Below are 12600 nucleotides of genomic sequence, written 5' to 3'. Positions count from 1 at the left end.
TGGTTTAATTACTATTGGAAAATGCTTGTCATTCCTCTGTAGCATCTGGTCCCCACTGGACCCTCATCATTTCCTTCACCTGCTCCCCCCACCGACCAAACTGTGCAGCTCTGCAACTGCATGCATCCTGGCCCATCCTCATCCTTCTGCCCCCAACCCTCACCTCCTTGTACCCCCAATATGTTTTTCCCAATAAAAAAAATATTAAAAACAAAAATAACGCATGTAAAAGTTGGACAGTGAATAAGGAAGAATTGATGGCTTTGAATTGTGGTTTAATGCACCATGAACTGCCAGAAGTAATGCACTCAGGAGTGCTCCTTCCACATGAGGATGATGAGACTTTGTGTCATGTACTTGGAGTGTATTATCAGGAGGGGCCGGTCACTCGGGAAGGTTAAAGGTCAGCAGTGGGAGGAAGATCCCCAGCATGAAGGACTGACACAGTGCCATTGGTTCATGAGAAGGAAGTCTAGCATTTCGGCAGGCCCTGAGTTGATCTGTCAGTTTAGCAGTGTCAGCCTGCTGTGTTAGCATCTCCTAATGCTCTTAGACTTGCCCTCATGATCACAAAACTATTACTACTGCTTCATCCATAACTAGTGTTATCCAGGCAGGAATTTCTGTGGCTCCCTTGTTCCTCTATTCCTCAGTGAGGAAAATCTTTCCCAGGAGCCTAGAAGCTTCTCTTTACATCACATTGACCTTAGTCACATGACCATTCTAACCAGAAGGGATGGCTTACTTAGGCCCGTCATGGCTCATTCCCCAATGTTAGGCACTCAACTTTGTTTCAGAACTGTCTGCTTACATTTGTTGGGATTTTTTTTTGTCTGCTCAGTTTTGATTGTCATTTGCTTCTGCATCTTACTGACAGTGCCTCCATTTGGTTCTTTAAATTTTTTTTTTTTAAATGATGAGAAAAAATTGTATTTAAAATTAGCCAGCTGGACTCAGTTTAGATGATTCCAATTTTGTTGGCAACATCCAAAGCATCATAGTCAGGAGCAAGTTGAACAGAGGCCTTCTTCTCTCCATCAGCCCTAATCAAAGTGTTGACCTTGGCTGCATCAGTGTCATAGAGCTTCTTTACAGCTTATTTGATGTGGTGCTTGTTGGCCTTGACATCCACAGTGAACACAGTGTGTTGTTGTCTTCTATCTTCTTCATGGCTGACTCAGTGGTCAGGGGAGACTTGATGACGGCAGAGTGGTCAAGCTTGTTGTTTCTCCAGGGGGCACTCTTCTTGGGATGTTTGGGCTGTCTTCAGAGTCTGGGCGTCTTAGGCTGCCGGAAGTTGGTGACGTGCATATCTTTTTTTTTTTTTTTTTTTGCTGTGGACGCCCTTCAGGACTGCCTTCTTGGCCTTTAATGCCTTTACTGTGGCTTCAGTTTTGGGAGAGGCAGGGGCTTCCGTCTTTTGGCGCCATCTTTGTAGAAAGGTGGTCCTTTAAATTTTTAAGTGTACCTGTTTTATATTATGATTCTGATAGTTTCCGTGTACTGATGTTGTTAGGTGCCATGAGGTTGACTGTGACTCAGCGAACCTGTGAACAACAGGTTGGAACCCTGCCCTTTCCTGCGCCTCTCACAGTCTCTGTCAAGCTCAAAGCCATCGTTAGGCACTGTGTCAGCCATCTCCTCAGACACATCCCTTTTCCTTCCTCAAGCCTGCTGCCTCTCTGGCTCTCCCTTTTGGTAGAATTCACTAGTTGTTATGTGCTTTTGTTGTGTGTGGTTGAGTCTGAACCGACGAATAGCTGACCCTTGAGTGGGTTTTCAGAGGCTGTAAATCACATGAGAGGGGGTTGTCGTCTTTCTGCCATAGAGAAGCTGGATTTGAAGCAGTGACTTTGGATTGTCAGTATAACTAACTCCTTAGCATTAGGCCATCAGAACTCCCTAGAGTTCACTGGGGAGCAGCCAAAATAAAACCCCCATAACCACTACCAAAACCCACACCAAAACAAAGCCCAGCCAGAACTTTCTGCCTCCTGGCCGCCTCGGTTCACAAGCTGTTGACTGACAAGGGCAGAGATTGCCCCATCTTGTGGGGCAGCGGGCCGTGGGTTCAGCCTCTGACCTTCCCATGAGCAGTTAGAGATGCAGGGCTGCAGGCACTACCTGGGGTCGGACTGAGGTCTCCTCTCCACCCCATTTCCTCCTTTTATCTCTTGTGAGATAAAAGATGTCATAGGTCACACCTTAGGGAAATTCTTGCACAGGATCAGAGTTGTGATGGGGTTAAGAGATGTCACATTCCACCCTTAATCCATTTACAAGTATTTGGTGTTATCAGATCATGGGGATCATTGTATATATCCCCAGCACTACACAGATCTTGGCTAAACCAACCGGCCCGGGTTCTCACCCACTGCACCCTGTCTTTCCCTACCAGGTCCTTCTGGTCACCTCCTCTTTCATGTCGCCTTCTGAGAGCCGAAGTAACTCAAACCCCAACCGTGTTCGCATTTTTGGGCCGGACAAGTTGGTGCGGGCAGCAGCTGAGAAGCGCTGGGACCGGGTCAAAATTGTATGCAGCCAGCCCTACAGCAAGGTACTGTGTTCATGGGCTCGGGTGCAGACTGCTTAATTCTGGGGGCAGAGGGAGCTGAGCGGCTCAGTTCTGAGTCCCATTCCCCCTGGGATTATGTAGAAGCTGAGTTTCATGGTTCCTGGGATGGGGCTGAGATTGTGTGAGGAGTAAGGGGACCCACATTGGTCCGTGCCCATGATGATGTGCCCTTGGATTCTGAGGTGGGGGGGGTTTAGGATATTAGGGTGGAATTGTGGGAGGGAGAAGCTGGCCTGTCAGAGGTGGTGGAGCATAGGATGTCTAGGAATAGCATCTTGAGATTAGGCCGGTGGGTTCAAATCTTGATGACACCACTTCTTAGCTGTGTGACCTTAGGCGAGTGACTTAACCTCTCTGGGCCTCCGTTTCCTAATCCCCATGGGTTGCTGTAGGTTATCAAATGTTCAGAAGTGGCACTAGGGTCATACCTGCTGTGCACATCCTTGTTCTGGGCAGGTGTCAGCCTGATGCTGGCTGCTCCCCACGAGTTCACCTGGGGACTCAGCCTCCTTCTCACTGCACTCTGCATCCAGCCAGCAGAAGAGAAAGAGCCTGGAACACAGACGGGACAGGCTGTGGCCCAGGCCAGACAGGACCCCAGCTCTCCTCTTGCTAGCAGGAGTCGGCTCAGTGGGAGTGAACCAGATGTGAGGGCTGAGCGAGCTGATGCGTGTAAAAGTCTTTGGAGCCTCCCCTCCACCACAGTTAGTCCCAGAAACAGTGTGATATTATTGCTGTCTTCATTTTCACTGGGACACAGGAAGATCTGGTGCCTTAGCAGTAAAGATTTGTGCTGCCAACCCAAAGGCACATGGTTCGAGTGCACCAGTTGTTCCACAGGAGAAAGATGGACCATCTCCTGTACAATTTACTGCCTTTGAAAATTTGCTGGCACATCAGTTATGGGTTGGTTCTCACTCAGTGGTACCTAACAGTAACAACAGCATGTCACTCGTGCACCTCCTAGACATGTGTGTCCATGAGAAGGAAGGAGATAGAACTTTCCAATAGCTGAAGGACCTTCAAACTAGGGCTCTAGTATCTTAGAAGGGCTACAACCCTGACTTCCATCCTTCCTTCACCAGGACTCCCCCTATGGCCTGAGCTTTGTTCGGTTCCACAGCCCCCCAGACAAAGATGAGGCAGAGACCTCAACTCAGGTAAGCTCTACCCACCCACCACCAACAGAGGCCTTCTTGCTCCCCACCTCTTCACTTCCACCTGCTGACAGTCCACCTACTGACCTTGTGGACCTTAGAAGGTGACCAAGCTTGGCCAGTTTCGGGTGAAGGAGGAGGACGAGGGTGGCAGCTCCCTGAGACCAGGAGCTCTCTTCTTCAGCCGAGTTAACAAGACACCCCCAGGTGAATGCAGCAGACTTCTTTCCTGGATCTGATAGAGGAGAGGCCTGCAGGTTGGACTCCTGGGTCTGAGGGAGGAGTCAAGGGTCTGGACCCCTACGTCTGAGGGAGGAAGATTCTAGGGGTCTGGACTCCTGAGTCTGAAGGAAAGAGGTGACTGGGGTTTGGACTCCCAGGTGTGATGGAGGAGGGAGCTTGGAGGCTGGACTTCCTGGGTCTGAGGGAGGAGGGAGGTGAGAGACTGGACTCCTGGGTCTAAGGAAGGAAAGGGCTGGGAGTCTTAACTCCGAGGTCTGAGATGGGAGGGAGCTGGGGTCTGGACTGTTAGGTCTGAGGGAGGAGGGGCTGGAGGCTGGACTGTTGGATCTGAGGGAGGAAGGGCTGGGGTCTGGACTCTTGGGCCTGAGGGGGAAAGGGCTGGAGTCTGGATTCCCGGGTCTGATGGTAGAGGGGGCTGGGGGTTGGACTCTTGAGTCTGAGGGAGGAGGGGCCTGGGGACTGAACCTCTGGGTCCGAGAGAGGAGGGGGTGGGAGCTGGACTCTTGGGTCTGAAGGAGGAGGAGTCAGGGGGTTGAACTCCTGGGTCTGAGGGAGCAGGATTCTGGGGGTCTGGACTCCGGGGTTTCAGAGAAAAGGGAACTTAGAACTGAGAGTTTTGGCTCCTAGAACACTGGGTTTTGCGGATTATGCTCATAATCCTTTGGGTGGGAGCTGAAGGGTCTCATCCTCCTCCAGCTACGACCAGCAACCAGGCAGGACCCAGCTACGCGGCTGCTATGCTCCAGGCTTCTGGCACTGCCTCCTCAGTCTCCATGGCCTCCAGGGCTGTAGGTAGTACCACTAAGGTGAGACCATCAGACACTGGGGAGAGGGTAGGGAAGGACAGAAGCTGGAGAACTCACCCCACCTCTGTCCCCTCCACTCAGCCTCAGGAATCCCCCAAGGGGAAGAGGAAGTTGGATTTGAACCAAGAGGAACGGAAGACCCCCAGCAAACTGTCCACCCAGCCCTCACCACCAGCCTCCAAGAGAACCAAATGTGAGCAGACCTGATGCCTTCATGGGAGAAAGGAACTGGGGCCTGTGCTGTATACAGGGCTATGCGGGGCTAGGGTCCCGGACTACGTGCTCAAGTTGCTGGCGCTAACAGAACCTTTCTTCCTCTGGTTTCTCCAGTGCCACCTCCCTCCCGTAGCCCAGCCTCGGCCTCATCTCCTGCTCCAGCACGTGGTCCAGTGGCAGGGAAGCCCCGGAGAGAAGGCACTGAGCCCAAGAAACCCCAAACTGGTCCTCAGGAGCTGGGCAAGATCCTTCAGGGTGTGGTGGTGGTGCTGAGTGGCTTCCAAAACCCCTTCCGCTCAGAGCTCCGGGACAAGGCCCTGGAGCTGGGGGCCAAGTACCGGCCAGACTGGACCCCGGACAGCACCCACCTCATGTGAGCCTGTGCCCCTTGCTCCCATCACGCTTCCTCCACCTCTCTTGTCTGTCTCTCAATTTCTGTCTTGTCTCTCTGTCTCCTTTCCCTCTGCTCCTGCATCACCGTCTCTCCCTCAGTTCCGCTGTCTCCTGACTCTCCTCTGTCTGTCTCTCTTCTCATCTTTATCTTCTCTGTCTCCTCTGTCTCTCCCTTTGTCCCTCAGGTCATACCTGACTGATACCCCTCTATTCTGCCCCCATCAGCTGTGCCTTTGCCAACACCCCCAAGTACAGCCAGGTCCTGGGCCTTGGTGGCCAGATTGTGCATAAAGAATGGGTGCTGGACTGTCACCGCATGCGCCGGCGGCTGCCCTCCCGGAGGTGAGGCTTTACTGTTCATGGATGATGTGCACTCCCCTACCCTCCCACCCCACACATATCCCCCCACCCCACATACCCCACCACCACACATCCCTCCACTACCTCCACCACCACACATACCCCCATCACCACACATACCTCTATCACCACACCCCACCACCACATCCTCCCCCACGTCCCCACCACACATATCCCCCTACTACCACACACCATCCCACCCCCCCCACACCCCCACACACACCCCCATTTCCAGTTGGGAATGCCAGGGATCCAGAGATAAGCCTTGCAGGCAGAGAACATAGTGGTCCCAACCCAGAGTGGACAGGCTTCTGAGAGGAGGGGCCAAGGACTGGGGCCTCCAGAGGAGACCAGAGGCTTGTCTACGGGGGTCATGGAAGGTTCCATGAAGCCAGTTAGTGGAGAACAGTGTGTTCTTTGAGACAGGAGGAGCAGTATATATATGTAAAGGCTTGGGGCAGGGGAGCTCGGTGTTAGGCCCAGGGCCCCACTTAGCTTGGTGCTAGGCAGGCTGCCCCTGGAGGGCTCCCAGATCCCCACTGACCTGGCACTGCCCCCTCGGGGTCTCAGGTTGTTGGGCTAGACTTGCTATACTATAAAGCACAGCAGGGGAGCGTGGGGCAGCATGACGGCCTAAGGGGAAGGCACAAGTGAGGAGTCTACGAAGAGGATTCAGGTCAGGGCGAGGCTCATGCCTGGAGTCAGCATGATAAGGAGTCGGAGCTGGGCTTGCACTGTGAGGTGACCTGTGCCAGATGTGGCTGGGGCAGCAGGAGCCATGGGAGGCTTTTGATCTGGGACGGGACGGACCCACATCTGTGGCTTGGAGGACATGCTGACTCCTGTTCCTGGAGGGAGGACCAGCCTTGAGTTTGTCCAGAGGTGGGTGGTACTTGGAGCATCTGAGAGACAGTTTGTGGAAGAGAGAGAGACTGGGGGCCTGAAAGGAGCTGCCTCCCCCAGATCTACCACCTGCCTCCTTCCCTCATGTGGACAGGAATCCAGAGAGCCCATTCCTGTTTAGTGCTGTTCACTGACCTTGTTCTGCAACAGGGTAGTCAGTAATGTGTGGACTCCAGCACACTGTTTATGTCTTTGAATCCAAGGTTTCTGGTTTTGTATGTTCTTTCTGGAAATTGGAAAGTGTTTTCAAAGGAAATAAACCAAATAGGGAAAAAAGAAATAAAAATTGAGTGTTGTAGAAAGGGGCATGGCTCTCCTATCTTAACCACAAATTGAGGAATGTTTCTTTGTCTGGGTTGGTTTTCAAGTAAAAGCACCTTGAAAAGAGCTTAGTAAACATACCACTGACTTGTCAGTGATCCACTTCAGCTTTGAAAAGATCGAGAGCTGCTGTCATGTCGCCTTACCTCGATGGTGTGTTCAGGTCCATGGTTGCCTCTGTCTGCCTGTCCACCTCACCAAGGGTCTCCCTCACCCTGTCCTTCTGCTTCATCAAATGCAGTGTCCTACTCTAGCAAGTGCCCCTTCCTCATGAAACGTCCTGCTTGGTAAAGTTGAGGGACAGCAACAAAAGAGGAAGTCTCTCAACAAGGCTGACTGACCCAGTGCCTGCTGCAGTGGTTTAAACACAGCTGAGCCTGGAGATGGACAGACTCAGGCAGGTTCTATTCTGTTGCACGGAGGGTCGCTGTGAGTTGGAACCCATTTGATAGCACAGCTAACAACAACAGTGACATGTCCAAAACTGCCAAATCAGACAGTGGCCTGCGGTGATCCATATAGTTTTCATTGGTTAATATTTGGAGTGCTGAAAAGTAACGATGTCAGTCTAGAGACTAAGGTGCACCTGATCCAGACCTTGGTCTTCACATTTGTTATGCAACAGAGAACTGGACAGTGACGGAGGATGACAGACAAAGAATCAATGCCTTTCATTTGTGGTACTGCAGAATAATCTTGAACATACCACTGACTGCCAAGAGAACAATCATGTCTGTCCTGGCGAGGGTAAAACCAGGTCGTTCCTTGGAGGCAAGGATTTTGAAGTTTATCTCACATGTTTGGGCATGTTGCCATGAGGGACAAGTCCTTAGAGAAGGACATCATGCTTGGAAGAGTAGAGGGACAGTGCTAAAGAGGAATACCCTGGATGAAATAGATTGACACAGTGACTGTGGTAATGGGGGCAGCTGTGTTGGAGGTAGTGAGACCAGCTTCGGATAGGGCAAGGTTTAGAGCTCCTGCTCATAAGATTGCAATGGTCATAGTTGACTAGACAGCACATAACAACAACAGCAATATTTGGAAGTAGATCACCAGGCCTTTTTTCCTGGTCTTAGTCTAGACGCTCCACCGAAGCCTGTCCACCATGGAAGACCCCACTTACATTGCTGTCAAGTTGGAACTGACTCATAGCTAACTCTCCTTTGGGTTTCTGAGACTGTAAATCTCACAAGAGGAGATTGCTCATCTTTGGAGCCACTGGTAGATTTGAACCGTGGCCTTCACTTTACCAGCTCAGCTTCCTACGGACTACACCACCAGAGTCCCCTAGCTCACAGCTGCACAGTACAGCAGCTGAGCACGTTAACCAATGATGCTCCAAAAGTCCCCGCAACAGTGCTAGTGGTGTTACTGAAATTAGAAGAACTATTTTTGAGTGACAGTGACTTAAGGAATGAGGAATGCTGTATCAAAGACTTCAAGAAATGTATTTGCTTTGAAATTTTCCCTTCGTTGGCAAACACTCCGAATGAGAAACTGATTCTCAAAGAGGAAAATGACCCCGATTCATTGTCCCTTGGAGCAAAGGGAAGTCTGAGTTGGTGTCTGGGAGTCGGGGGACCCTTCCTCAGTTAGGAGACAGGAAGGTTAGGACAATGACTGGGCTCAGGCCCTGAGGAGGGGGAGCCAGCCCTGGTGATCCCTCCTCCCTGGGCACTAGCCCACCTCCCCAAATACGCAGTGTCCTGCTCTCTGAGACCCAGTTCCTCCCCAGGTACCTCATGGCGGGGCCAGGCTCGAGCAGTGAGGATGAGGGGGATTCTCACGTTGGTGACAGCAGCGGGGATGAAGCCCCCAAGCTTCCTCGTAAGGTCTGAGGCCTCTTGCAGGGCTGGAGGGTGCGTGGGGGACGGAGAACGCGAGTCAGCTGTGGTACCTTAGTTTTCACTCTTGCTCCTTGTATGCACACCCTCCCACCCTCCTCACACTCACACCCTGCTATTCCTGCTCCTTGAGGACCCTGCACACTTATGTGTCCCACTTGCCCTATTTAGCGTCCCCAGGCCAAAATTAAGTCCCCTCAGACAACAGGACCTAGCTCACCACAGAGGTCCCCAAGCCCTGAAGAGACCAAGCCACCCACACCAGGGGGCCAGGAAGAAGATGAAACTGAGGGGGAGCAGTCAGGTCAGAGCCTGAGGGGAGTGGAATGGGTCTGGGTGCTGGGGTTTCTGGGTTGAGAGAGGAGGGAGCTGGGGGCTAGGACTCCTGGAATTTGGGGGGCAAGATGGAGATGCTTGGAGGCCTAGGTCTGAGAGAAGAGGGAGCTGGGGGCGTGGACTCCTGGGTCTGAGGGAGGAGGGAGCTGGGGGCCTGGACTCCTCGGTCTGAGGGAGGAGGGAGCTGGGGGCCTGGACTCCTCGGTCTGAGGGAGGAGGATCTCAATGTCTAAACATCTCAGTCTGGAGGTTTAGATTTGGGACCGGGGTTCCTGGGGCTGTGCTCGAGTATGACACTGGGGAGGATTACCAGCTTCCCCCAAAGACAAGACATCCTTGTGTTTACTGAGTGTTCACTCGTAGGACAGGACAATGGGGCGGACGATTCTGGGGACACGGAGGATGAGCTGAGGAGGTAGGTGGGGGCTGGGGATTAGACTATGGTAGCACTGGTCTTGTTGTGGGGTCTGCATGCTAATCTCCCACCTCTCTCTGCCTCCCAGGGTAGCTGAACAGAGGGAACGGAAGCAGCCCCCTGCCCAGGAGGAGAATGGGGAGGACCCCTATGCTGGCTCCACAGATGAGAACACAGACAACGAGGAACCCCCCGAGTCTCCCACCCTGCCGATTCCTGAACTCCCAGGTGTGAACACTACCCTGTCCCTCCGGAAGTGGGATTAGTCCCTTGGTTCTCACCTGTGACCTGTCCCCCCCATGGGTTTGCTGCTGCCCCATGACTGCTCTCCCGCCCGCTGGTTGTCTTCAGACCTCCTTGTTGTCCTGGGTCGTTTCTCTTCATCATCCTCTCTTTCCACCTTTGAGTCCCTGCCCGTCACCCCATCACAGCCCAGCTCACCTCATTCAGGGTGAACGGCCCCTCCCTCGGCATCAGTCACCTGAGGAACTTGTGAAATTGGCAGATGCTCAAGCCCACCTGTCCATTCCATTGTTGGTCTCTGGTGGGGCTCGAACACTCACCTGTGTCAGGACCTAGGCAGTGGTTGCCAAGGTGTTCAGTTCTTCAGGACTTGTCACTTGGAATGGGTGCTCTGTGTGTACGTGTGTTGCTGATGGAAAAGAAACTATAGCAGAGGAAGTGGTAAACCTTCGGGGTCAGGGTGTGGTGGAGTAAGATAGGAAGGGCTGGGAAGAGAGAAGAAAAGTCAGAGGGTCTTAGGGGGCCCTGGAAGAGCCATGTTCCTGCTGAGTGATGGTCACAATGTTCTGTGAGCCTCCAGAGTCTCCAAAACAGTGCTGCTGTAACACAGACACCACAAGCGGTGACTCTGATCAGAGCCTTACTTTCCCCCAGCCCAGATTCAGGCCATGAAAGTAGGGGGAGGCCCTTTCTTGGCTGTTTCAGCTTCTAGATGTTAGATGCTGCAGGATTGGTTCTGACTTGGCCCTTCACACAATAGAACAAAACACTGCAGGTCCCTGACATCCCCACAAACCAGCGGTGCTTGTTGTAGTCCTTGTTGATGCATCTGCTCCCATTGTCTGTCTCTGCATGTGTCTGTGTGTCCACTCTTTTTCTTTTATTATTATTTTTTGTGTGTGTACTGTCAAATAGGATCTGACTGGTACAGGAGTACATTGCCCCTCCTCCAGCAGAGCATCTGGTGGATTCGAAATACGTACCTCTGGGATTGCAGTGCAGCTTCTTGCCACTAGGCCACCAGGGCTCAGCATCAGCCTTCCTGCCCTGCCTTGACCTCAGGTGTCCTGTACCTCCAGGCTGGGACCTCACTCCCCTCCCTCCTAACTCCCTCCCACAGATTTCTTCCAGGGCAAACGCTTCTTTCTGTATGGGGAGTTCCCTGGGGATGAGCGGCGGATGCTTGTTCGATACGTCACAGCCTTCAACGGGTCAGTCTTTGTGGGCTGCCATGGGATTTGGAATGTGGCGGGAGATGAGCAGAAAGACGAGGAGAGGCATGCCCAACAGAGTGGCCACTGGGCTTAGATGCCAGCTCTGCCCTCTGCTGGGCAGCCCTGGACACCCTGGCTCCTGTCTTTGATTCCTGTACTCTGTAGTGAAGGTCATGTTACCCCCAAGGGTCCCTGTTCAACTCTGAGAGTCCTGAGTCCTGTTCCCCCTGAGGGCTCCTGTTCCCCACTGAAGGTTCCTCTCTGATTATCCCCATTCTCCCTTGAGGGCCCTTGTTCCCCTCTGATCATCCCTGTACCCCTCTGAGGATCTGTTTGCCTCTCTGATCATCCCTGTTCCCCTCTGGTTGTCCCTACTCCCTGCTGAAAGAGCTGAGATGAGAGTTTGTAACAGAGAGCTGCTGTTACTGTGACTGTGACAAGAAGGGGGTGTAGGGGAGCAGGGAGTCCTTGTAGGTGGTGGAAGGATGCTGAGGGAGGAGCACCTTTCCCTGACGACCCCTCTGCCTCCTTCCCTCTCCCACCAGGGAGCTGGAGGACTATATGAGTGATCGGGTCCAGTTTGTGATCACGGCACAGGAGTGGGACCCCAGCTTCGAGGACGTGAGTCCACAAGGGGAGGGGACGGGAAGAGGCTGAGCCACCTCTGCACCCCCACTCTTTTTTCTCGCTCACATTTGCACACCCCACCCCACTCCCCCACCCCCCGCCTCACAGGCCCTGATGGACAACCCCTCCTTGGCTTTTGTCCGCCCCCGCTGGATCTACAATTGCAATGAGAAGCAGAAGTTACTCCCCCACCAGCTGTATGGGGTGGTCCCCCAGGCCTGAATGCTCACTCACACACACACACACACAGGATGTATTTAATAAAGCTGACCTGGCTTTGAGCTACTGTCCCCTCTCACACAGGAGCCTCCAAGAACCTTCAGGAGGCTCTTGGCTTTTGGTCTCACGTTTGACATTTGTTCCCTTTTTTCAAGAGGGGGAGGACTCTGGGGTGCCTGTCTCAAGACTTCTGGCTGGGGTCCCAGGAAGATGGGGACCCCTCCATCAAGGGTCTGGTGGGGAAGGACAAAGTCAAGTGCTTCTTCCCACCCTCTTCTCCCCCTGCTACCACCTTGTGGGGAAGAAGGGGATTGAAATTCTGATACTTGGCACCAAGTCTTCGCTTGTCGGACCCATTGAGCCTGTCAGTGTGTTACTGTTCCTGGGCCGGAGCTGGCCTCTCGCATTCTCACACACAGTTGCCACCAGTGAGGTTTTACATCATAGTCATTGGGAATTCGCCACCATCTGGTCAGTCCACCCATAAGGAGCCCATAGGACAGAGTAGAATTGCCCAGGAAGCCCACGGGCGAGATCTGCAGGGGCAGGGGAACCATGGACGCTACCACATCTTTATCCAACAGCAGCAGGAGATTAGGAATACCAACTTTCTGGTTATATTAGTCAAGTGCTTTTAACCGTTGCATAATGAGGACTCCTTGAAAGCAAGGACAGGACATTTAAATCAGCCACCCAAATCCATGACACGCCCTCCCCCCAAGGTT

The 12600-nt window shown here is 52.9% G+C and overlaps 1 protein-coding gene across 1 annotated transcript in view; it reads left to right on the top strand.

Moving 5' to 3' along the window:
* The window catches only part of XRCC1 (X-ray repair complementing defective repair in Chinese hamster cells 1), a 55578-nt gene extending 43700 nt beyond the window's left edge, over window positions 1-11878 (top strand). The window contains exons 4-17 of the mRNA XM_006901069.1: window positions 2399-2557; window positions 3661-3735; window positions 3834-3939; window positions 4672-4781; window positions 4863-4974; window positions 5112-5370; window positions 5616-5732; window positions 8713-8809; window positions 8993-9125; window positions 9521-9572; window positions 9661-9800; window positions 10936-11026; window positions 11575-11650; window positions 11765-11878. Of these exons, the coding sequence (XP_006901131.1) occupies window positions 2399-2557; window positions 3661-3735; window positions 3834-3939; window positions 4672-4781; window positions 4863-4974; window positions 5112-5370; window positions 5616-5732; window positions 8713-8809; window positions 8993-9125; window positions 9521-9572; window positions 9661-9800; window positions 10936-11026; window positions 11575-11650; window positions 11765-11878 (1641 nt within the window). The remainder of the gene's footprint in view (window positions 1-2398; window positions 2558-3660; window positions 3736-3833; window positions 3940-4671; window positions 4782-4862; window positions 4975-5111; window positions 5371-5615; window positions 5733-8712; window positions 8810-8992; window positions 9126-9520; window positions 9573-9660; window positions 9801-10935; window positions 11027-11574; window positions 11651-11764) is intronic.
* The last annotated feature ends 722 nt before the right edge of the window (window positions 11879-12600 follow it).

This window comes from Elephantulus edwardii, unplaced genomic scaffold, assembly GCF_000299155.1.
Source record: "Elephantulus edwardii isolate Elephantulus edwardi_28Jun2011 unplaced genomic scaffold, EleEdw1.0 scaffold00308, whole genome shotgun sequence".
Taxonomy (NCBI): domain Eukaryota; kingdom Metazoa; phylum Chordata; class Mammalia; order Macroscelidea; family Macroscelididae; genus Elephantulus; species Elephantulus edwardii.
This window is presented reverse-complemented; position numbering and strand designations above follow the sequence as displayed.